Here is a 25659-nt window from a genome sequence, read left to right on the forward strand (position 1 = left end):
AACTTTATGAGAAAAATAACCAAAACTTCCTAATTCTAATTTAAAAATCACTACCACTCTACCTCAAACCACTTAAAATTTGGTGGGTTGTGTGTGTGCACATGAGTGTGTGTGTGTGCGTGTGTGTGTATGTATTGAAGGGGAAATGGATAATAGACATGTTGGGAGAGTTTCCCTTCAATAATAGTATGTCAGAAAAAAAAGCTTTCTGATTAAAATCAGACTATAGAAAAGTATTTGATTTCTCAAAATTCTCTTTCGCTGCAGTATGCCACAGGTTAATCTATAGCACTAGGCAGAAACTGCAGAAAAGTTACAACAGCTTGTTCTCTCTCTCTCTCTCTCTCTCTCTCTCTCTCTCTCTCTCTCTCCACACACACACACACACACACACACACACACACACACACCAGAACCATTTCTCAGTCACAAACTGGTTCTTGGGAGGAGAAGACTCCTGTATGGGAGCTATGGTTTATCCCATTCCTTAAAAACTAAATATAACATTTTAAGACAAAGAAAAAGACTGAATTAGCACTTAGTTAAGGCATTAGAAGAATGCAAATGAAGAAAAGAAGAATCTTTGCAAACTGAGTGCAAAAAAAGTATCAGAGAAGTGTACATTTAACTCCATCAACTGGTAAGTAACAGGAAGCCTTTCCTCTGGATTTTGGCCTCTTTGGTCTCTCCATCCATATGTTTCACACCTCCCCAGGTCATCTTGTGTGAGGACAGCACCTATGATGTCTTTGGCAGACAGTAATGGGAAACATACCCTCTGCACCATTGTGTCTTGTGGCAAACAATGGCCCACCAAGAGAAATCAGAGAATATGATGTCTGCCTGTGGAGAAGGCCAAGCAACCCATACAGTCGAGGAAGAGGGGTTTCTTGCCCCACCTCTTTGATGTCACCATCCAATTTATTGACAAGTTATTGAAAGCTTTTCCATTGCTTGTAACATTATGTGGTGGGAATTAGTTGCTCATGGGTTAGGATAGTGGAAAGTGAGGTTTCTGAGACCTTACTCAACACAGTTTAAAGGAGGAAAACTCTGAATGAAGTTACCTGTTTGCTGTGGCCTTTAAGACTGTTTTGGTCCCTTAAGTGCCAGAATTTTCTCTGTATGAAATGTAGTTTCCTCAACGTTTTGGTCTCAAAAAACTGAAGAACTAAATCAACAGATGCAATGTGATCCACTCCACCAAAGCTCACCACGGATACCCACAACATGACTTTAACACTGAATGGGCAAATATTTCCCCAAGTTCGCTTATACTACTGACCACTGCTAGTCTTTGTCCCCTCATGTGTGCCCATTGTGAGGCATAAACTGCCAGGGTGCCTCCATTTCCTCCTCCAACTGTCCCCATAGCTCCTCCATCATGTCACCCTCCCAACTTCCTATTTTCTTTTTTTTTCCTCAAGAAAACAGTTTGTTTTAGAGAATAAGGTCAAAATTACACCATATGTTTAGAGGTGGAGCCCTGAGGAGATGACTGGAATTGACAAAATCCAAAGGGAGGAGCCCTATGATTGACTACTGATGGTACTGGGTGAAGAAAGAGCGAGTACTTAGGAAGTAGTTATGGAATACAACATTTGACCAGCACATATAAAGTTTTGGTTCCATCCCAAGCAGATGCATAAATAAGAAATCAAGAAAAAGAAATAAAGAAGAGAAAGAGAGCACAGGCCTATGAGATCAAACGATAAACACCTGAACAGCCTTTCTTACCATATGATAACTTGTGCCATCAGAGGCATGTAAGTGTGTGCCTCCCAGCTGCTTACTAAAAAAGAAAGAGAAAAAAAATAAGATGGAGAATGAGAAGGAGAAGAAGAATAAGAAAGATGAGCATAGACATAAGATTATAGATAAAATCATAATAAATACAAAGGACTATAAAGGCAAAATTGTTTCCGAGAATCTCTGAAACTTTCCCCAACTACTCTGTAGGTTATCCTCAATCCCAGAACATCATTCAAGTGAGTCCAGAAGTGACTAGTGCCACTGCTCTGTATTAAGCATATGACAGACCTTGACTCTTATTCTATAGCCACACAGAATGTCAAGGCATGAGTTTGTGGGAACTTCCAGCAAGATTTCAAAGAAAAGTCAGGGAGCTCAGATATAGGTCTCTTAGGATGTAACTGCCAGTGAGGTCACCCAATGGGCCAAAGTTTATTAAAGTCAAGGAAGTCACCGAAAACCAGAACTACAGAACCACCAACATGCAATACTACTATGGAAGAGCCATAATCAATTGACTAAACAGAAATGTCTGAAGGCCAGCAAATCCACAGGATTATTGCAGACTTGGAACACAACCCTATACCAGCACACAATGGATGCAGATCATCCTATTTTCACAGGCTCACAGATAGTAAGAAGTTCATGTTTTCATACTAGATGAGACTGGAATTTGTATTTATAAATTAGTGGTGGAAGGCCTTAAGATTTTGGAACAACCTAGTTTGCACCATTGCTGTGTTCAAGAAGAATGTCAGTGTCAAAAAGGTAAAAGTCATTGTTAACAGTAGAAAAAAAAACACTAAGACAACATATCATTCTTTTAATGTTCTCTCCTTTTGTTCCCAATCTTCTGGCTCTCTTATAAGCTCTGTGAACTTTCTGTAAATCATCTTTCACAAGGTTTTTCCCCAGTCCATTATCAGATGGTACCTCTTCTTTGTCTCCAGTCTCTCTTCTTCTGTACTACTGATACCCATAGTGTTTACTTTCCATTCTGTTTCAGTGTAAATTGATGCAACAAAGTCCTTCTTGGTCCTCTTGCCCATAATCACACTTCCATACTATCTAGCTTCTACAAAGCTGCCAGAAAAATTTTCCGGATTAAATCTTATCAATTGCTCTTTACTTTGAAGCATTCCAGGTTTTCCATGATCCACAATACACAGTTCCTTGGCCAGGTACAAAATAATGTTATGGTTTGTCTCCTGCCTAAAGTCTGAAAACCTACTTCCTACAGCCCCCAACAAATGTCTTATGATCTCAACACATAGAATTATCTGAAGCCCAAAAATGTCCAACCATCTGTCTGCATCCTCTGTCCATTCTCCTTGGCCTCACTGATCCCATAGGCCTTCATTGATGTAGGTGGGTCTTCTTTCTATGTGTTGCTTTCATTGGTTAATTAATAAAGAAATTGCTTGGCCTGATAGGTCAGAACATAGGTGGGTGGAGTAGACAGAACAGAATGTTGGGAAGAAGGGAAGTGAGTCAGACGCCATAGCTCTCCTCTCTGAGATGGATGCAGGTTACAATATTCCCGGTAAGCCACCACCTTGTGGTGCTACACACATTAATAGAAATGGGTTAATCAAGATATGAGAGTTAGCCAAGAAGAGGCTAGATATAATGGGCCAGGAAGTGTTTAAAATAATACAGTTTCCATGTAATTATTTTGGGTAAAGCTAGCCGGTGGCCGGGAGCTGGGTGGTGGGAAGCAGCCCACAGCTCCTTCTACACTTCACTGACAAGGAGATAGCTGGAAAATGGCCAAATGGGATATCATGGCCAAATGGTGGCATAGGACCCTGCAGGAGTCATAAATATTTTATTCTTTCAGAGAAAAAAAAACAGGGGAATTAATAGGGACCTAGAGCTATTGACTGGCAGCAGCCCTGGTACTCAAAGGGCAATGGCTGCAAACAGTGATCACCTACCTAGAAACCTTTCTTTACCTACTAGACAGAGTTGATCAAAGTGTTGTTGCGTACAATTGAGCTCAGTTGTTTTTATTTATTTGTTTGTTTGTTTGTTTTTGCATGGCATGGAGAACCTAAACAGGAACTCTTATGTTAGCATCCACTTTTCTTTTGCTTAGAGAGCTGTTGGCCTTACTTGCTTTTGATCAGAGCTGTGTCTCCTACATAACTCAAGTAGATGCCCTAGCCAAATCCATCCGCAACTCTAAATCTGATCTCATTGCAGGACCCATGACTCTGGCACCATTCATTTCAGATAAAATTGTGTTTCTTTCTGATTTTCCTTTGTGCCCGCTACTTATCTCTATTATAACAGTCTTTTGCAGTATAATAGATTCATCACAATTTACCATAAGTATCCTCTGAATTAAGGATTTATTGTAGGACTCACTGCTATGAAACTCTAATTGAAGCTGAGGAAAAGCAAATCTTGAAAGCAGGGGTCGAAGGTCATAAAAATAGTCAATAGCTAATTTCCTTGTAGATATAAATGTGAGTAGACCTAGTGGATCATTGAAGGAAATTCAAGATTCTGTCAGAGTAGGACCACAAAGAAAGAGCATATGGAGATGGACACAGAAGCTGTCTGTTTACGAAGAAGTTACCTTGGACGTCTTCAGTATTCATGGGTTCTTCAGCAAGATAATGAACCTGGGGCTATGGTGAATAAATGCTGGATTGTGGACAGAGGAAGAACAAGTTGGAGAACCTCAGAATCTCAGCTTCTCTCTCTCTCCCTAAATTCAATGGTGCCAACCTTCTCAGAGTAATGATCTCTGCTTCGTTCCAGCCAATCAAATCTCCATTTATTCTTTTGGAAAGCCAGTAGAGAAAGCTACCCTGGGAAATAACAGGCCCCCGCTTTAGCCATATTCAGCTAACATCTTTTCTGCCAAGTCCTGCTCTAGACTATGAGAGTAGATGACAGGAAATGTGATTTGTGTGGTTTATTTGTGCCTATGATATGAGAAGCAATGAATGTGTGAGCAGTGTGCAGAGTGTTTATGTGGTTGTTACAAATTTGTGTCTATAATCATTCTCAGAGCATAGGTAGATATAGTGTACATTGTAGGACTCAAAATTTCTCATGTACCAAGATGGAATTTCAGTGACTTCAGAAATATGAAACACTTTACTGTGGAAAGCAAATTGAATTAATTTCCTATACCGGTCTATTTATTTGTATTTTTTTTTAAAATGGAGATTGTTTTTTTAAAGTAAATTTTACCTTTCAACTTTATGCTATCAGCACTCATAATTTTTTTATTGATTGGTTTTATACTGGCCACTCAATTTTGTTTGTTTTTTTTTTTGTTTATTGCTCCTGATGTTTTCAGGGAACTGACAGTAACACCTACAGTGAAGAATCATATTATGTGAACACGTTTATTATGAGGATAACTGTCCTTGTCATAAGTTAAAATGAGCAAGAAAGTATGACCCAAGAATGCCAAAGTTCCTCCTTGTCTGTTTTATATCACAGAAAGAAATGCAAGTTTCTCCATCAATAAAAAGAAGAGAGCAAATTCAGATATGAATAGCTTTCACTGTACAGATTCCAGATGCATGGGGGACAGGAAATGATGCAAACATCCCATCTGGGGCTGAGCACTCCAAAGACTCTTATTGTTTGCGGCTTGATAACTGATAAAACTTGGGCAATACACTGATATGGATATTGTGAACTGTCATTAGGAATCATTTTATTTCTGTCTTCCCTTGGAAGAAGAATAGTAGTAGATTTACCTCAGGGTACATACCTGTCTAACCTAAGGAAGAAGAGGTAGAAAGATTGTGAAAGTCAGAGATGGTAGATACCTTCACGGAAACATTGTTTTCTAGACACAACAGGCCAGATGCTCATACGAGTTCACAGAGACTATACAGCATTCTCCAGATATTTACTCCAAGTCAGACAAAATCCTAGCCTAGAGAGGAAAGGATGGAGCAAAATTTCACCGCTAGCTAATAATCTGTCGGCATTGCTGTTGAGTGAGGGCAAGTCAGTTTTCTTCAATGGAATGGAATTTGGTATATTAGTCACATCCCAAGGAAGAGCCACAAACAGGACTTCATGATTTTTGCTATTGTTTGTTTTATTTTATTTTATTGTAATTTACTTGTTGTTGTTTATTTTGAGAGGAATAAATTGATAAATTGTATGAATGGGTAAAGATATATAGAAAAATCTGGGAGTACCTGATAGTAGCAAATAAATATGACCAAAATATACTGCATTAAATTTTCAAAGACTAAAGAAAACCAGTTTTAGAAGGGCTTTGAGAGGGAATGGTAATACAGCTATAACACACACACTCAAGGATGATGGAGAATGGAAATTTCAAGATCAGGGTGAATTACATAATGAGACTCTCTCAAAGTAAATCTGCATAAAAATTTCTGAGTTGGTTTCAATTCTCTATATCTTGAAATTAGAATTTATAAATTGTGATTCTAAAGAAAATCAGTGGAATATTTAGGGATAATGGAGAATTTCTAGAGAAACTACTTCATGTTTTTATTTGGTCAGAGATGTCTCATGCTCACCCACTTCAAAACACAGACATCCTCTTTCTGATACTTTGGTTCGTCCTCAAGGGAGAGCCAAATGTCAGGCTCCCTATTTGACCATGATAAGATCTCCATTTGGCCAACACAGGAAGTGTGTATGACATTACTTTACATTGGGGCAACATGTGTAGGGGCCCAGCCTCAATGGGGTTCATTACACACCAGGGTAGAGGCATGTGGATTAGAAAAATTAGATAGGAATAACAGAGATATGAAAAGATACAGAGACATAGGATAGAACTGGGAGGGCTATCCAGTCAATACTGAATACACTCTTATTTATTTTCCATATGCTTATATACGCCCCAATCCAAAAAGGTGGGAAGAAGGAAAAAGACTGCTTTAACATGACACAAAGAACAAACAGAGTAATTAATTGCTTCAATACTTGAAATATCAAGCAACTATATCCTTTAGTTAAGTATTCCTTCATTTAGGAAAGACATGTAAAGACCACACCTTAGACCAAGCATTCTGTAGGCAGCCACTCCCTGGATCAAACCTCCTGTCATATCCTTAAAGAAGCAGGAATAGGCTTGAATTCCTTGACGTTTAGTCAAGGTGGAATGGATCCACCTCTATGGGCCATCTTAACATCCAAAACCCCAAGTAACAACACCCTAGGTCAGGATGCCTTGCAGCCGCTCCTTAAGTCAGTCTTCTTGCCGAGAACTTTGAAAGAGCAAGAGTAGACTCTGGACCAACAGTTAGGGAGCATCCATGAGACTGACCTAGGCCTTGTGCATGTGTGTGACAATGGTGTAGCTTGCTCTCTTTATAAGGCTCCTAAAAGTGAGATCAGGACCTGTCCCTGGTGCTTATCTGGCTTTTGAGAGCCTGTTCCCCATGCTGGATTACCTGGCCTACCCTTGAACAAGGGGAGGAACTTGATCACACCTCAACTTTGATGAGCCAAGTTTTGTTCAAGCCCATGGTAAGCCTGCCCCTTTCTGAATGGAGAGGGAGAAGGAGTGGGTAGGGGGAGTGTTGGTGGCAAATGGTTGGGGGGGAGGAAGAAGGGAAACTATGGTGAGTATATAAAATAAAAGAAAAAAGTTACTTAAACAAAAAAATGCACAAGCTAAAAAAAATAAAAGAATTTGAAAGAATAAACATTTAAATCAGAATACTCTAAACTCATTGCTTGGCTGTAAGCAAACTACTCCCCGCAGTTCCCCCCGCACCCCACCCCAGTTTGCTCATGTCATGCTGCCACAGCAAACCAGTGATTTGGCTTACTTACAATGAGGTCAGTGAAGATTAAGAGAAAAAGTCATCTAAACCCCGTTCTCTGGCATCCTGCAGGAGATAACCATTGCTAGAGCAGACAAAGTTCACTTCCTTTTGTCTGCTCCTTATCCTGAAGTTCTTTTCTGGAAAATGTGGGTCTACTTCTAGGTTGACGTTGTCTTTTATCTCACGGGTAAAGTGACAGCCAAGTACTCAGGAAGGAGGTGCTGGGATTGTCCTGGCATAATTATTGAGGGGTGCCCCTTCACCTCCAGAACTGTGCTGGTTTATACAGTGAGTTAGTTGTTAATTTGAAAGCCTCACTCTGAAAGTTGGCATTGAAGTTGAGCTATTTCAGCTAAGTCGGAGTCACGGAAAAGAGAAACACACAGCTGCAATGCAGGTAACTTGGCCATAGTGAGGTTGGAATGATTCATCAGATCTCTCTGCCAGAAAAAAAAAAAAAAAAAAAAAAAAAAAAAAAAAAAAAAAAAAAAAACTGAAGGATCCCATCCTCCCAGGTTCATGAGACCACAGAAAGAGGGCAGGGACACAGCCCAGTGAAGTGACCCAGGAAGCCATATACAGCCAGCTGCTTCCTACTCTTCTTGTGGACTGCTTTACTTTCCAGTGCAGTCCTGGCCCTGATCAGAGAGTATAGGCATTAAAGCCACTGTTTCTGTGTTTAAATGTTACCACTTGCTGTCTGTGGAGTCCAGTTCACATTCTTCTAGCCTCCATTAGCCTCAGTCTTTCCAGCCACAAGATGAGAATAATAAGAGTTGTCTGCCAGGGTTGGAAAAGGGACCACAACTCACATATGCAAGGAGTTTAGCCTGAGACCTAATACAAAGTTAGCAGCAAATAAATAGAAGCTATTTTTATAAACTGCATGTAAATCCTGGCCAGTTGCACAGGTGTATACCTCCCCACTTCTATCTTACAGGCTCTTACTCTCATACAATACCTTAAAAGCAAAAGCTTCTATTCTTACTCAGTATTGTGTATAGTGTCCAGTGTTGCACAGTGGGAGGCAGGAGACACCTCTTTCAGTACTTTCCTGATCGCAATGACAGTCAAGGCTCTCTGTCCCTGTGATTGCCAAGGAATGCTGAAGTGTTCACAGGGGAGGGGGGTGGCTACAAGGTCAAGACAAAAGGCTCTGTGAGGAACCCCAATAAAGTATCAGTTACTTGTATTTTATATGTAGTAGTCATACACAATCAGCATCTTCTTGTTTTTATTGAAAATAGATTCTTTTTTTATACAATATATCTGGATTAGAGTTTCCCCTCCCTACTCTCAGTTCCTCCCCACTTCCCCTTCCTTCCATATCTACTCCCTTTCTGTATCTCATTAGAAAAGAACAGGCTTCTAAGAGATAACACCAAACATGACAAAACAAAACATAATAAGATAAAACAAAAATTATCATATTAAAGTTGAACCTGGCTACCCAACAGGAGAGAAAGTGTCTCAAAAGCAGGCATCAATGTCAAAGACCCACTAGTTCTAATAGTCAAGAGTCCCACAAAAACTATTAAAGCTAATAGCTATAATATAAATGCAGAGGACCTGTGTTTGCTGCTTCAGTCTCCGTGGGCTTGCATGTGTCTTTGTTAGCTAATTCAGAGAGCCTTATTCTCCTGGTGTCTTCCATCCCCTCTGAATCTTAACAATTTGTCTGTCTCCTCTTCCACAGGATTTGCTGGACGATTTGATGAAAACCTCCAATTTAGAATATCTCTCTGCATAATGCCTGTCTGTGGGTCTCTGCATCTGTTCCCTTGTTTTGCAGAAGGAAGCCTCAGATAATGACTGAATAAGACATTGACTTATTATTAGAAATAATTTTATTGAATTTTTTTTAGAGCAGCTGTGTTTGTTTGTAGCCTGTGTCTCTGGGCTATCTAGTCTCCAGTTCTTGATTACATAAGCAGTGTTGCCTGTCAGTTTCTTCTCATGGAGGGGCCTTAAGTCAAATCAGACACTGGCTGGCTCCTTCCACGAGTTCTGTGTCACCATTACCATAGCATATTTTGCAGGCAGGACAGATTGTAGGTCAAACGGTTTTTTTTTTTTTTTTTTTTTTTTTTTTTTTTTTTTTTTTTTTTTTTTTTTTTTTTTTTTTTTTTTTTNTTTTTTTTACTGAGTTGGATTCCACATTTCTATTTCAATAGCCTGCAGAATATCTTCCTGTAACAAATAGACTAGAATGTAGAGGTAAAGGCTCCAGGTAGGTGGGCGTTTGACTTCTCCTTGTTCAATGGGTTGTGTGTATGCTGTCCTCAGCTGGCATAAGCCAACTCTTTTGTTTTAGCACCAATTAGGGTTGGTAGGGTGTAGTATGTTGTTCTTTCATTCCTGGCTGCCTAGACCCAAATAATCACACAGAAACTATATTAATTACAACTGTTTAAACTATTAGCTCAGGATTCATATTAACTAACTCTTTCATCTTAAATTAACTCATTTCTATTAATCTGTGTATTGCCATGAGTCTGTGGCCTACTGGTAAGGTTCCTGTGTGTCCTTCTTCTTCAGCACCTACAAGGCATCTCTTTAACTCTGCATATTCTCTCTCTCTCTCTCTCTCTCTCTCTCTCTCTCTCTCTCTCTCTCTCCCTGGCATTGGCCAAAATAGCTTCTTTATTAACCAATGATAATAAAATATATTCACAACATACAAAGAGGAATCCCACATCATTTGGGAATTTTCATAGCCAGTAACTCAAAGTACAACCCAGTTCTGCTACTGGAAGCCCTACTTGGTGACAAAAGATGGCCTATTGAGTCTCTGTATCCCACATGAGTAGGAATTGTCATTAGGATCACCTTCACAAATTGCAATATTTCCACTGCGCTAGGTGTCCACATCATTCCCCTAGGTTTCTACATCACTCCCCAAGTGCCACCTAGTTACAGCTGTGTCTCTCCCCTAAATTCTCCCTCCATCCCACCCCTAGCAGATCCCTCCCATTCCTGTCCTCACTCACCCACAGTCCACTTATTAAATCTATTCTCTGCCCCCTTCCCCAGGTGATCAATGTGTCACCTTAGACACTTACCTTTACTCCAAACTGACAATATACTTAGACACAAAGCAAGTCTCAACAAATACAAGACCACCACAGATTAAAGATGTACATCAACAACAGCAGACTGACTTTGTGCCTTAACATGGGGCTGTGAGTATGGCTTGTGCTAAACAGACCTCCACCCCACCTTGTTAGACTAGGCAGAGCCAAAGGGAAAAGCAACCTTAGTCTTAGTAAGGACACTTAGAATTTTAAGAAGCATTTCTGGTCAGAAAATAACTATATATATGCAATAAAGACAAATCCAGATGAAAAGGACCTCTAGATGGATCACAGTGTGTTTTACAAAGGTACACAGGCTAGGAATAGAGAAGAAAAAGAGTATATAATGTTATGAAAGGAAGTAAATGGTTTATTAAAAAAGCAACAAAGTCTTTAAGGAGACAGAATACAGTCATAGATTAAAGGAGCAAATATAATAAAATAAATATAAAAAGTAATAGAGTAAAAACAAATAGGCCACGTAAAAATGGAATATACACAGAATATGGATTATGTATATTATTGTGTCTTCCTTGAATTTTTTGATGGTGAAGGAGCTAAGAGAGACATTTCATTGTATGAGCTGCTACGATAAAGCAACATAAAGGTATCTTGACTTCCAAATTTAGGTCTAAGGATTTGTTGCTTTTTAAGAGAGGTTCTGCTTTTGTTTCCACAGAAGATGAGAACCTGTGGAATTATTTCAAATTAATGTGGTTTGATGGACCAAGAAAGGTTGCCATTAACACCCCCAAAAATACTTCACCCAACAAAAAGCAGGAAGCAGTTTGAAGAGAACTATACCCGAATTCCAAAATATTGTTTATAAGTGTTTGTTTATAAATATTTTTAAGGGGGACATGGTAGAGAGATGAATACTTTGCATTGGTATGAATCTTGGCTTATTGATACAAATTTAAGGTCAATTTTGTTATATGTTTATTGCTACTCTTGATTAAGGTATTATGTTTGTGCAGCTCCTTTAAAAATGCAATGTATAATTAAGAAATATAGGTTAATAGATAGTCATCTATAATAGTCAAGCTTGTAGTCATGTTAGTTAGGTTTTCTAGATATATAGAGATATATTTCAGTTAGATAGGTATTCTTCAAATCTTTCAGAGACCTTCAGACTATGGCATTTAAAATGTTTTAAGAACTTAGACTTTTCATGACAATGAGACACATCTGCTCCTGGCATCTGCTCCTGGTAGCAACAATCACTTTCTTCTGTGTCCTGCAGAATGTCTGTTAGACTCTTTCATGAAACAGGAACTCCGAAGGATAGTCTCACCTTTAGGCAAGTTCAGCAGTCATTTCACTGCAGGGTTCTGCATGTCCAGTTTATACAGCATAACATCAAGCAGCCCAGGCAAGAGCAGTATCTTGCCCAAATGTCTAACAAACTCCCTAAGGAGCGTCTTTGATACCCATCTTCCTATTGAAGTGGTGCCTGCTAGAGTTGGGAGCTGGGATCTAGGGATGAGGGAAGGGATGTAGGTTAGAAGGAATGATCTGTAGGACCCACAGATGTGAGCAGTGGGGAGGGAGGATGCAGATGGTGATCTGGTGTAGCACTAAGGACAAGACTGAGGGAGTGGATCCAAGGGAACAGGTATAGCACATCATTATTCTTAGTCCTGAAGTGTAAAACAAAAATAGAAAGTAAGCCATGTATAATTGACTTACAGGGTCCATCACAGTGGTGACAATTGATTTTAGTGTTTTCATAAAAGAAAATGCTTCCCCAAGAAATTGATACATTTTGAATATATGGGTAAGCTGGTATATTTAATTGAGGCTGTATATATATTGAGAACATTTTAAGTAAGGGGCTGCTGGAGGTATAAGTGGGTATAAGAACTAGATATGCTGGAAAACTGAAAAGGCATGCATCTATCACTTTATTTAATTATGTCACCATGGAGTAAAGACTGCCATGTTCTTCATTCATGTTCTCAAAGCAAATGTCTGGGTTCCTCAAAGGAAAGACCGGCATACTAGGTTTTTGTACATGTTGACTTTTAGAGCCAGGCCTTTGGCATATAGTGAGTATACTTGTCATCTCCTAGACTGGGCCTCTTGCAGACATTGTATGTATTGATCAGCTCCTAGGGCTGGACTTCTAGTACATAGTATGTGAACATGTATATTACTATTGGCTCCACTACAAGCATTGTTGTTGTAAGAGGCTTCTTGTTTGTTCCTGGCTGCTCAGTCCCAAAATAATCACACAGAAACCATATTATTTGCAATACTGTTTGGCCAATAGCTTAAGCATATTTCTGGCTAACTCACATCTTAAATTAACCCATCTTCATTAATCTGTGTATTGCCACGAGGCTGTGGCTTATGGGGTAAAGTTCCTGTATCTGCTTCCAGCATGGCTACATAGCTTCTCTTGACTCCACCTTATTTTTCCCAGCATTCAGTTTAGTTTTCCCCACCTAGCTCTGTTCTACCTTATCACAGGCACAAAACAGCTTCTTTATTAACCACCGTTATTCACAGCATACGGAGGGGAATCCCACATCACCTCACCTTTTCTGTTTAAGTAAAAAAGGAGGTTTTAATTTTAACATAGTAAAATTACTCCAATGTTGCAAATGAAACTTTGGAGTGATTGCCCAGGTAACCAGTTGTCTCTGTCATTTGTTGAACATTTTGGAAATTGCTTGATTGCACTTTCTGCTTACTCAAATAGTATCATTTCCCTTCTCAGGTCTTTGCTGATATCAAAGACTAGATAGTCATAGTTACTTTCCTTGTATGACATGACCAAGTTATTTATAATACGAGACTTAGACTCCTTAGGATAGGATAATTATTAAAACATTTATCACATGTTTCTTGCTTGATATTGTATATGTTGTTTGTAATTCTAATTTTTATACTTGATATTTGTTCTTATTGCATATAATTTTGTATTAGGCTTAGCACCCTCTTATTTAGACAAAAGGGGAGGTGCTGTAGGAAATCCTTCAGCCAGTACCCTATAAGTTACTCACCCACTTAGGTGTGGCCTCTTATACTATAAATGCTGATATAAAATGTGTGCTCCCTCTCTCTTCCAACTGCCAGATTTGATTGTTGTTCCCCGTTTGAGCAGAGGATTGTGATCTGTAAGCCTAGCTCTAAATAAATAACCCTTTATTATACTCAATAATGAGCTATGTGGAACTTCTTTTTAGCATCCTCTTCACATTGTGGAGAATTTTCATCTGCCCTGAATTTTTAATGAACTTCCCATGGTCCCTACCCTTCCCACTGTTATATGGATGTCCCTCTCAATTCTGCTTACTGTGAAGCTTTGACATGCCAAGGGTGAACTGTCCTAGAGGTGACTTGCTCTGTCTCAAATGCATTCACTTTGACTCTATTATTAAAGGAGACTAAGACTTTCCATGAGATATTCTGAAAATCATGAATTTCAAACTCCATTTTGTTTACTCACAGGAATACCAAATCCCCCAGTAAGTCGAAAAGAACACCTTACTCTGATTATCACTAGCAATTGTAGTAACACATTTTGTTGATATGAAGTTTCCTGTACAATCTGTTTTTCATAGTAGTCAAGGACAAGCTAGAGAAGGCATACTTTCACTCTATAAGCATAAGTTTGCCTTGGCCTCTGCCTGATGGCCCATACCTTTGAAATCAGGACAGCCTGTGGGGGGCTCTATGAGTTCACAGCCACCCTGGTCTAAATAATGAGTTCCAGGACAGCCAAAGATATATAATGAGACCCTGTCTTGAAAGCCCTCCCAAAAAGTTTTGCCTTGAAGTCCTCAGGACTTCAGTAGAGAATAAATCCAAAGAGGAAGTGCGGGTCATTTGAGCCACATGCTGTCATTCCAAGGGTGCATGCATGTATGGAAGTCAAAAACTATATATATGAAACTGTTCATATGTTTTTTTATCTCATAAAAGTATGAAATTTCCATAAGACATTTGTTTTCAGCTAGGCATAGTAGCACATAAATACAAAGCAATATTCGCATGGTAAGAAGCAGGATGACCAAGAATTCAAGGTTATCCTTGGCCACATAATGTGTTTAAGACCAACTGGAGCTACATAAGATACTTGCACTAAAACAAAAGCAAAGCAAAAGCTGGGTATGAACTTTAGTTGGTAGAGTGCTTGCAGATCATGCATGAAACCCAAACTTAGTACCAGCACTGCATAAAACTAGATATAGTAGTATACACTTGTGACCCAGCATTGCAGAGGTCAGGAAGATCAGAGTGGAAAGTCATCCTTGGCTGCATGAAAAGTTCAAGACCAGCATTACAACAGAAGACACTTTCAAAAATGACAACAGCAAAACTTTATTCTCAAGGCAATGGGCCAGCTGACCCTCTTTTTCATCATGACAACTCTGAGGAAAATATCATACATCCCTATGAGGCTTTCTCACAGCATGGACACCTGCTATCTTCTGTCTTACTGTAAGTGTTCACACTTCTGTCTCAGAGAAAAAGAAACTGACTTCTAGATAACTACAAATATCCTGAGATATCATGATAGTGACAAAACTATGAACAGAGCTTGGAACTGAAAATACTAGCATATTGCTTTTCCTTTGCGATAGAGACAAAGGCTTGAGTTCAAAATTATAATTTTTACCACCTCCCCATACTGCCTACTCTACCAGTGCTGTTTCTCAGTCTCCATACCAGAATCGAATGAAATTGCCCTTTCCAGGTTCAACACTTATTGCTTGCACCCATATGAGCCTCTACTGCGAGGCTAACAGGTACAGTTGTGTGGTATACACTGCTCAGGTCAACAGACTTCATTCATATCACAACTTATGCAACAGTCCTGTCTCAGTGTGGAAAAGCTATGCCATGAACCACCAATCATGTGTGGCTTGTTGTAGGGTTAGCATAATTACATAACATATAGTATAACACATCACAATATACTATTACATATTAATATACTAATAATATATTAATATCACTATACTAACAACATATACATTAATATACTAGTACATATTAATACATTATTACATATAAAACCTCCTTTTGTACATAATCTTTTATATGTTTATCATCCAAAACACAGATAGAATATCACTTAAAAAGACTAATGTCGCCTGATGAAGGTTAATATTCAGGAGGATGCCTATATGTTTTTCTGTGGGTTCTCCTTACTTAGCTTTTCTAGGATCACTAATTATAGGCTCAATGTCCTTTGTTTATGGCTAGAAACCAAATATGAGTGAGTACATCCCATGTTCTAAAAATACTTGATTGTACACAGCATGTTACCTAGGTAAACATAAATGATTTTTTTAGTCAAAAAAAAAGACTAATGTCTAAAAAGCAAGTATATGATAACAATTAAATTAATACTCTTATTTTTATAGTAATATTATGAAGTAGAAAGAAATTTGTGTCTTTATTAAACAGAAACAGAAAATAATTTTTGTATATTTTTAAATATTTATTTATTTATTATGAATACAATATTCTGTCTGTGTGCATGCCTACAGGCCAGAAGAGAGTATCAGACCCCAATACAGATGGTTGTGAGTCATCATGTGGTTGCTGGGAACTAAACTCAGGACCTTTGGAAGAGCAGGCAATGCTCTTAACCTCTGAGCCATCTCTCCAGCCCCCAGAAAACAAATTTTTAAACAGAAAATAAATGTCTTTGATCAATTTTTATTGTTGTCATTTTTAAAAACTACCCAATGTTATTTTTATTCTTGGGATAGCAATAAAATTAGCTAATAGTATTAGTTAAGAAACTGACAATATCTGAAAAAATCAATCTCCAACATTACAGTCGACTGTAAACATGCAAGTTAACTTGGCTAAGCCTCAAAATACTCAACCCAATTGAGACCAAATTGCATATCCCCACAGCAGTGAATTATTTTAAGTGGTTATTTTAAGACATAATATTTGTGGGTGGCTATTACATACTAAATCTGTCTCAATAAAAAAGTGAAAACAACATTATCATATGCTCTTCATAGTTTGTCTTCTTTTGCTGGAAGAGTCCCTGGTAGAAATTCTCCCACCCCATTTTCAGATTTACTTAGAGAATCATGTCCACTGTGCAGCTTCTCGAAGCCTTAGGTCGGCTTAGTCTCCAGCCAGAGACACAGGGGAATTCACCAAAGGACCCCCAGAGATGCTGTTTTCACATGACGATGCAGAAAGGAGAAAACGGTCTTGGAAATTAGTGATCAGATGTATTTGTAAGCATTGTAAATTCTGACCTATGACAGACCTCTCTCGATGAGGTATCCAATGCAGTTCTGTTTAGCCACCCAAGTGCCAGGACGAAATTTGCCTGAAGAAACTGCTTTAGTCCCAAAGCTCAGCAGGGAAGAGCAATGTCTACAGATTCACTACTGTTATTTGAGACCAGTGACCCTGTAGCACTGTTTAAAATCTAAGAGACATCTTAAAAGATGAGTCCTAAGGTTATCATCACAATCACAGTCATGATAGCCTTACATTTATAAATTTCTTCCTCTCTATGAAATCTCTATAGAAGCCTGGGCAACCTGGAGAAGGTGCCGTCTATAAAGAAGGATGAACTAGCAAATGTGATCCAGAAAGGGCTCTTTATGAGACAGAGTGACAGGCAGGAAAGTGATGACAGAGTGAAAATGATGAAGAAGGTTGAGCAAGAAATTTACAGTCTGGAAAATAAGATTTGTTTTCCTCGGGGTTCAGAGTTCAAATCTCAGTAATAAAGAATTTAATTTAGGTTTATCACCATTTCCCAACTGATTCCTCTTTACATTAGAAAGAGATTTTTTCTCTTCTGCTGGCAATAATAGTTCCAGACACTGCTGTCACAAACACGACTCCCCTTCTATGAATGTCATGCCTAGGCTTTGTTTCCACTCTATGAGAAAAATGCAAGTCTGTGCAGCTGCTTCAGGGAGCGAGCCACGTCTGTTTATACCCTTAAAAACATTCTGGTTCTTCCAAAAGCACTGATGGAGCACAGAACAAAAGCCAACAGTTGTGAGAAAATGCAAATGACTAACTTCATCTTTTAAAAAGAAGGAAATTACCATACTGCTGCAGCCTGCCAGTAGGGCAGCTCTTTCCCCCAAACATCATGACTGGAGACTCTGCAGCCTGTGTGAACTCAGGAACCACCTACCTCCATGCCAGCCCTGACTCTCAGCCTTTTTCTTCTGACTGGACTTCCTTCTGCTACGTCACCTGCTGACTTGAAGAATCACTGTCTACTAGGGACACCACAGCCACTACACTTGCTGAAGATCCAGACTGAAAACTAGTGATCAAAGAATAGAACACCAACCCACAAGATGAAAACAGATGACTACACCAAGAAACATTTTAAACATCATTACCCTGGATGCCTAGATCTCAGTGTAAAAACACAAACAGAGTCAGGACAACATTTCTCCTCTAGAAGCCAGAGACCCCATTGCACTAGGCTCTGAAGAAAGCAATTCAAATGAAGCCCAAGACAAGGACTTCAGAGTAGCCATGATGAATATGTTCAAGAACCTTACAGGGAACTGGACAGATGCCTTAACGAAGACTGTGAAAACACAAACAGTAAAATGAAATAATGAAAACAATACAACACAAGAAAGCAGAATTTGACAAAGAAATAGAATCACTAAAGAAAACCCAAACTGAAATAAAACTAGAAATGAAGAACATAAGATGTCAAACAAAAACCTTACAGGTAAGACTCACTAAAAGAATAAGAGCTGTAGAAGAGAGGATTTCAGATCTTAACAACAACCTAGGAGAAATAGATATCCCAGTCAAAGAAAATGGGAAATACTTTTTAAATCCAGGCACAAAATATTCAGGAAATCCAGGAAACTATAAAAAGATCAAACCTAAGAATAATAGGTATAGAGGTTAAAGAAGGAACTCAGGTCAAATGTCAGAAAATATTTTTAACAAAATCATAGAAGAAAATTTCTTCAACATAAAGAACAAGATGACTACCAAGGTACATCAAGCATACAGAAGACAAAATAGACAGGATCAGAAAAGGAAGTTCCAAGGGCATATAACAATCAAAACATTAAATGTACAGACTGAAGAAAGGACACTTACAGCTGCAGGGGAAAAAGACCAAGACACTTATGAAGGCAGGCCTATAAGAATAACACCTTACTTCTCAGTGGCAATTCTGACAGCCAGGACCTGTAATGATGCTCTACAAGCTATGAAAGATACCACTTTCATAGATGCCAGCCCAGACTACTGTACTGAGCAAAGTATCGATCACAAATGATGAAGAAGGAGGAGGAGGAGAAAGAGAAGAAGAGAACATTATACAATAAAATCAAATTCAAGCAATTTTCTATCTACCAATCCAGCTCTACAGAAGGTACTAGAAGGAAAACCTCAATGTAAAGAACTCAAGTTAACTCAATGTAAAGAAATGCACTCAAGATGACACAAGAAATAAATTATTCAAGAACAGTCAATCAAAGGGTGGGGAATCCCACACAACAGTAAAATAATAGGAATCAGTAACACTGCTCATTAACTCTCAATGTGAATGATCTCAATTCTCACCCACCTTTCCGAAAATCACAGACTGACAGATTAAAAAAGAAAATATGAGCCATTGTTTTGCTGCATCCAAGAAACACATCTCACCATGAAAGATAGATATCACGTTATTGTAGATGGATACAAAATGGTATTCCAAGCAAATGAACCCAAGCAATTCCACTAAAATCAGGAACAAGAAAAAGCTGTTCACTCTTGTAATATTAAGTTGGGGCATCACCCCAGCCTCTGGCATTCATTCTTGGGGCACCAATGGAGCAGAAAGCTCCTTCTTAGCCCTGCTCCCCTGGGAGTTGCCTTGGGCTGGACTCCACCTCCAGGAAAGCTCACTAAATGTTGACCTTTTCCCAGGGAGGGTCAGGACCACCCTCACAAGCTGTTTAGGCTCATGCAACTGTGGTTTCAGGTTTTGCGTGTGCTCTCCCTCTCTGTCTATTTCTCGCCATGCTCCCAGCCACCGGAGAGCGCAGCATTCATTAAACGTGGGCAGTTTTGATTCAGTCTAATTTGGTTTTATTGGAGTTCTTTGCGCCAGTGGAGAGGCTCTTCTTAAGATTTTTTCCTAACAACTCTCTTCATATCTATTCAATATAGTAATTAAGTCTTAGCTAAACCAATAAGTAACTGACGGGGATCAGAGGGTTACAAATTGTAAAGTAATATAGCAAAGTATCTTTATTTGCAAACAATAAGATTTTACACATGAAAGACCCTAAGGATTTCACAAAGAAATTTCTATCATTGATAAACATTTTCAGGAGGATAACAAATTAACACACACACACACACACACACACACACACACAAATTAGTAGCCTTTCTATATACAAATGACAAAGATGTGGAGAAAAAAATCAAAGAAACAGTGTCTTTGATAATAGCCTAACAAAAAACCTGAGATAACTCTCACCAAGAAAATAAAAGATTTGTTTAATAAAAACTTTAAGACATTGAAGAAAGAAATTGAAAACACTCCAAAAGATGGAAAGAACCCCCATACTCCTGTATTAATATGATTCATGTTGTGAAAAAGGCCATCCTACAAAAACAATCTGTAGGTTCAATGCAATTCCCATCAAAATTCCAACATTGAAAAAATAATCTTCAAATTCATTTGGAAACACAGAAGGCATAATAGCTAAATCAATCTTGAATAATAAAAAAAAAATTCTGGAGGCATCACCAACCCAGATTTCAAGTTGTATTACAGAACTATAGTAAGAAAATCATCGTACTATTTGTAATTGACACTCACTGGCAAAGGGAAATCAGTCTCCTCTAATAGAGTGTCACTGTGTGTGTCAATCACACTCCAGCGCAGGTCCTTGCCCAGGAAGAGTTGGCCAGCACAAAGAAACATGCCGGATTTTTTTGTTTTGCTATGACTTATTTTGTCTTATTGTTTTTGTTTTTGTTTTGTTTTTTTTTGATGTTCACTTTTTATTTTGTTATCTGGTTTTTTTTTGAAAAAGAGAGATAAACATAAAGCATGATTGACTATCAGTACCATAATAATATAAGACATATTATTTAGGAATAAGTTTAAAATATTAAGACATGTGTGGGTAACAGAGTAACATTTTACAAAATAGCATCAAAGAAATCCTTTAAGAACGTGAAGAACACACAATAATCTTAGGTAGAAAAAATATGGTAAAACTGCTAATCAACATAATTTCTAATAAACTTTTATAAGAATTCTCTTTCAAGGAGTCAAATAAATTAACTCTAAAATTCTTTCTTAATGATAAAATTAGGCCCAATTCTCTTATAAGAACTAGGCTAGAGTATTTCTTATGATTTATTAAAGTTTATTTTTAATTTTTAGTAATTAGGACATTGTAGAATGCTAATTTCAATAATATATATGTACCAGGACACACAGACCCATATAAAAGTTGCTTGAATTATAAGAAGACAGCTTTATAAATTATAAATTAAAAAAGGATCTATTAAGTAAATATTCCTAGCACCATTGCTGATTTGTGTGATAAATAATATGCTCTTAAGTAAATACAGAAACTGAATCTCTGACTCCAATCATACACGATTGTTAAAACCAAATAAGTCAAAGGCTAAAAGCTTAAGAAAAAAATTATAAAACATTTTAGAAAAGAAAAAAAAACAAAAAATTCTAGGAGACTATTTTTATGACTTGTGACATGACTAACTACCCAGCTGACTCTCTGGAATGTCAAGCCAGTGTAGAATGTCACTTAGCACAAAACTACTCACCAAGTTCCTATAAATTCCTAAACATTGAAAATTAAATGACAAACTTTTGGTAACAACATTAACTTTTATAAAAAAAAAAAAAAAGAATGAGAAGCACAAAAGTCAGATTAATGCACCTCTGTGCATTCGGTTGTAAAAAACTGATAAGAAATGCTCCATCAACTCAATACAGCAGAGTTGGTCATCTCTTGTGTCTTCACCTCACACTGTTTATTGTCGCGCAAAAAAATGAGTTTTTTATGTTATTATGTATATTATTTTTACACTGTCACTGCAATATGACATTTAAAAATCAAATCTCAATTTTAACAATATTTCAGTTCACTATACAAAGACTGATTTAGTCCTAACTGTACACCACTGAATATCTAAGGAGAGGTTCCCGGCCAGTGGGAGCTGTGGCAGATACAGTTTCTTGTCACTGAAGTTTTTCAGACATACTTTAAAATAAACCCAAGTCTTAATTGACTGAACTGTATTCCGCCCTACAAGATGATAATTGGATGAGTTATTGAGTAAATTTCTAAACTGTTCTTAGCCAAAATCGTTAATAGTAGAGGGCCCATATTAATACTGCTACAACTTGACATCTTAAAATTAGAGTCATTTAATTGGAAGCAAGATCATAGCCACCCTGCCTAAATCACTTGCCTCTATTTTTCTCAGGAAACTGAGATAGAAGAAAGGATACGATGTGTGTGTGTGTGTGTGTGTGTGTGTGTGTGTGTGTGTGTGTGTGGTGTGTGTAACCATTTTCATGAGACAAAGTTTGGTGTATGCAAACATAGTATTAAAGGTACTCTAGCAGGCAGTAACTTGTAGACATGATCTTTGAGACGTGTATTCTTGTAGTCTCCATAGACTCTGGGTTGAAAGTAGAAAGCCACTTCGCTTTTACCAAATATTTCTCAAGCCCCTTATTTCTGAACCTGAAAATTCTACTGCAAATATTAAGGGTGTCACCCATAAGGAGCACCTAAAATTACAAGTACAGTCTTGATAAATTTATTAGTGCCAGTTGCCCAAAAAGGAAGGATAGTTTTCAGAGTCTGGAAAGGAAAGACAAGAGAAGCCAGAAAGACCATATGCATGGCTGGACACCATGTCATGTGACACTCGTGACTAAGGTCACAGGGCAAATTGTCTCTGCAGAGAACACCATATCACACATGCCTCCCACCTGCAGGGACCTAGTGCTGGCTAACCCACCTCCCTGAAGTGTGCATAGTGCTTATTCATGTTTTTAATCAAGTAAGAAAGAGCATCGATGACTACAGCCCAGATGTGTGGTTTATATCAGGGAAGTCACAGGAATACTATGATGCCAAACACGAAAGGTAGGTCCTGTCTGCCTCGTGTTGTCCCTTCTTAGAGCTGTGTCATATGGCTGTCCTTTGCGGGGAGGGTCAGTTGCATTACTGAGAGGAAGACAGTGGTGGCTAGCAGGGACCCTTGAGCAGTAAAATACTGTGAATTACTCTAAACATGCACCAAGGTTCTATTGGCTGTCATTCTTGGGTCAAGGAATAAAAACTAGAGGTTTTGAAGGATAAGGGAGAAGCTTAAGTTGTCTCAGAAATCACTACTGACACACATTAATTTTTCTTGCCTGCAAGTGACAAAAAAATATTTAAGAAAAAAAGCATCCCTTGGTGGGTCATGTGACTTCGCCTATTCTCCTGGCAGATCTCTCTTGTCGGGCAGAGTGGAGGAGGTTTTCGCTGCCCGTGCAGGAAGAAAACAGGTGGATGGATACATAAGCATGGCCTTGCTCCTGGTCTCCTTGCTGACACTCCTGGGCTCAGGAACTGGATGTCATCACTGGCTCTGTCATTGCTCTAACAGAGTCTTCCTCTGCCAAGACAGCAAGGTGACGGAGATTCCATCCGACCTCCCCCGGAACGCCATTGAACTGTGAGTATCGCCGCGGGGACAGCTGTGTGGCTGCCATTTGTTCATCGAGTACTATTGTTATTTTCCTATTAGAATGATATCTTCCGGGCTGAAATATTTCTGACCCGACCAAAAGCCACAATAAAACAAACTCCCCCAGCCAGACAGCCAGACGCTTCTGTCCTATGCCTTTCCAAGACGCTTTGGTGAGAGTTTATATTGGCATTTGTCAGGGAAGGCCAGTGTGGAAAGCTGAATCTGGAGGGAAACAGGGACAGTTCGGGGGACACATTTACCCCTAATCTCTGCACTCCCTAGAGAAGAAGGAAAAGTAAAAAAGGAATAGAAAGTAGAAAACTTAGGAAACCTTCACCTGGAGATAGGAAGAACTAGTTGAAGCCAGCTGTACACACACCGTTCATTTCAAGGCAAGGGCACCCAGGACTGTGGCTTTGGAAACATTAGCAGATAATTTTGGAGTTCTGGGGTTCCAGAGTTGTTTTTAATAGAACAAAAGGGGGAGCTTGAGGAGTGTGGAAACAGTCTGAAGAAAAGAAGAAAAACAGCTGAAAGGGAGAAAGAAAGCAGGATAATAAACTCAGCAGGGAAAATTATGCCAACTCTAGATTTTTGCTGAAATTTATTTAAATTTCATTTAAATATTAATTAAAACTAAATTTCATTAAAATTTATTTAAATATTAAATAAAAAGTATTTAAATGGGATGTAGACATTCTCCTAGAGTTGGGCAAGAACTGGGACATATCTCACTCTGTCTGTACCCTTTGCAATTTGGAATCCAGTGACCACTAAAGAATTTTCCAAACTCTCACTGTGTATCAAAAAGGAGCCAGGGCATATAAACCAGAGGATCAAGCCTACCCACTCAGTGCGTTCTCTCCTGGCGCCCCAGACCTGGGCTGTGTGGTTGTTCAGGTACTGAGAACCAAAAGTGTAACTCAGACAGCAAATAGTCTCAGGTTTTCCACTCCAAGCTAGGATTGTGAATCTCAGATTATCTTCTTAGGATAATGTTTGGAATTTATCACTCTCCGGTGACCTCTTGAGTCTACAGCAACTGTGCAGAAGCAGTAGCTCAAAGAGAAAACATTGCCCATCTCTGTGTTTTGGCTACACTACCCAGATGAGGCAGCTCTTCTTGATTACACTGAAGGATGTGCTGTGCACAGACAGTCCTATGTATGAGGTCAGTCTAAAACAGGGAAGTCAATGCACCCTCAGCCCCAGAGTTATCTGTATCCCAGGCTTTAGGTGTTTACCCCCTCCCTGAGCCTCTGCTTCCTATTTCTAAAGTGATCTTAACACTTGCTGTGGTGACTGTGACATGTGACATGCGGTTCTTTCCTCTCCACATTAATTCACCTTTCTCTGGGTCTCCTCTACTTCTCCCTGTGACCCTATGGACCAAGCAATGGCATTCAAGTTTTGAAGCAAATATCCTCTATAGATTTAACTGTTGAGTAGTGTGCCACTACCCTATGAACTCCCTCCCATGCCTGATGGTCTTCCGTCTGCAATTTCTTCCTAAGAAGAGGGATTTTTTTTTTCCATCCTACATAGAAAAAGTTGGATAACAAGAAAAATACAAGGGAGGGAAAAGGGAGAAGGATAAAGGAAAGGAGAGACTGGGGGAAATGTGTGTGTACAATGCACAAGGACCAGCAAGATGACTTTTTTTCTTACACTAATGCATCAATGACTAAAGTACATCCATGTTGAAGAACATTTCATAGCTGAAACAAAAACATGAGGTGTTTATCTTCCAGAAAAGTGGGAGAACATTAGACAGAATAGCAGAAATAAGGTTTTTTTTTTTTTTTTTTGATTTTCGAGACAGGGTTTCTCCGTAGCTTTTGGTTCCTATTCTGGACAGCCCTAATTAGATATATACAATAGAGGAAATGCATAAAACAGAAATGCTTGCTGATTGTTGGCATTCCTGGCCCCTGTCCCAAAGGAATGAGCCCAGTCCTTTGAAAGCTCTGGCGATCTATTCTCTCTGGAGGCCTTAGGTCAGAGTGTACTAAGTAGGATAGCTATCTTCTTTACAAAGTGTGCTGATTAAAAGAAGATAAAACACAAAAATTATTTGAGGAGTGTGTGTGTGTGTGTGTGTGCACACTTATGTGTGTACAGAAGAGAAGATAAAACATCAAGAACTGACATTCCGATTGAACAAACAATTGTTAAATTCTTCCTTATAAGGATAGATTTAGGGTAAACTGGAGTTTTGACAAAAGAGGTGAAGTTGTGGGCTCTGTTTGTTATTCTTCATTCACCTTGTAGTGTTCTGAGTTAATTAATGATGTCAGTGACAGTCATATCGGCTAAGGGTGGGTCGACCAGCTGAG

The 25659-nt window shown here is 38.7% G+C and overlaps 1 protein-coding gene across 3 annotated transcripts in view; it reads left to right on the forward strand.

Annotated features, from left to right (window-relative positions):
- Positions 1–23090: 23090 nt before the first annotated feature.
- Positions 23091–25659, forward strand: part of Fshr (follicle stimulating hormone receptor) — a 182794-nt gene continuing 180225 nt past the window's right edge. For all 3 annotated transcript variants that reach the window (XM_050146097.1, XM_050146098.1, XM_050146099.1), the window contains exon 1: positions 23091–23308. In XM_050146097.1, coding sequence (XP_050002054.1) covers positions 23157–23308 — 152 coding nt within the window. In that variant the 5' untranslated portion in view covers positions 23091–23156. The remainder of the gene's footprint in view (positions 23309–25659) is intronic.

The sequence above is a fragment of the Alexandromys fortis genome, unplaced genomic scaffold (assembly GCF_014885135.2).
Source record: "Alexandromys fortis isolate MF-2015 unplaced genomic scaffold, M_Fortis_MF-2015_v1.1 scaffold_42, whole genome shotgun sequence".
NCBI classification, from domain to species: Eukaryota; Metazoa; Chordata; class Mammalia; order Rodentia; family Cricetidae; genus Alexandromys; species Alexandromys fortis.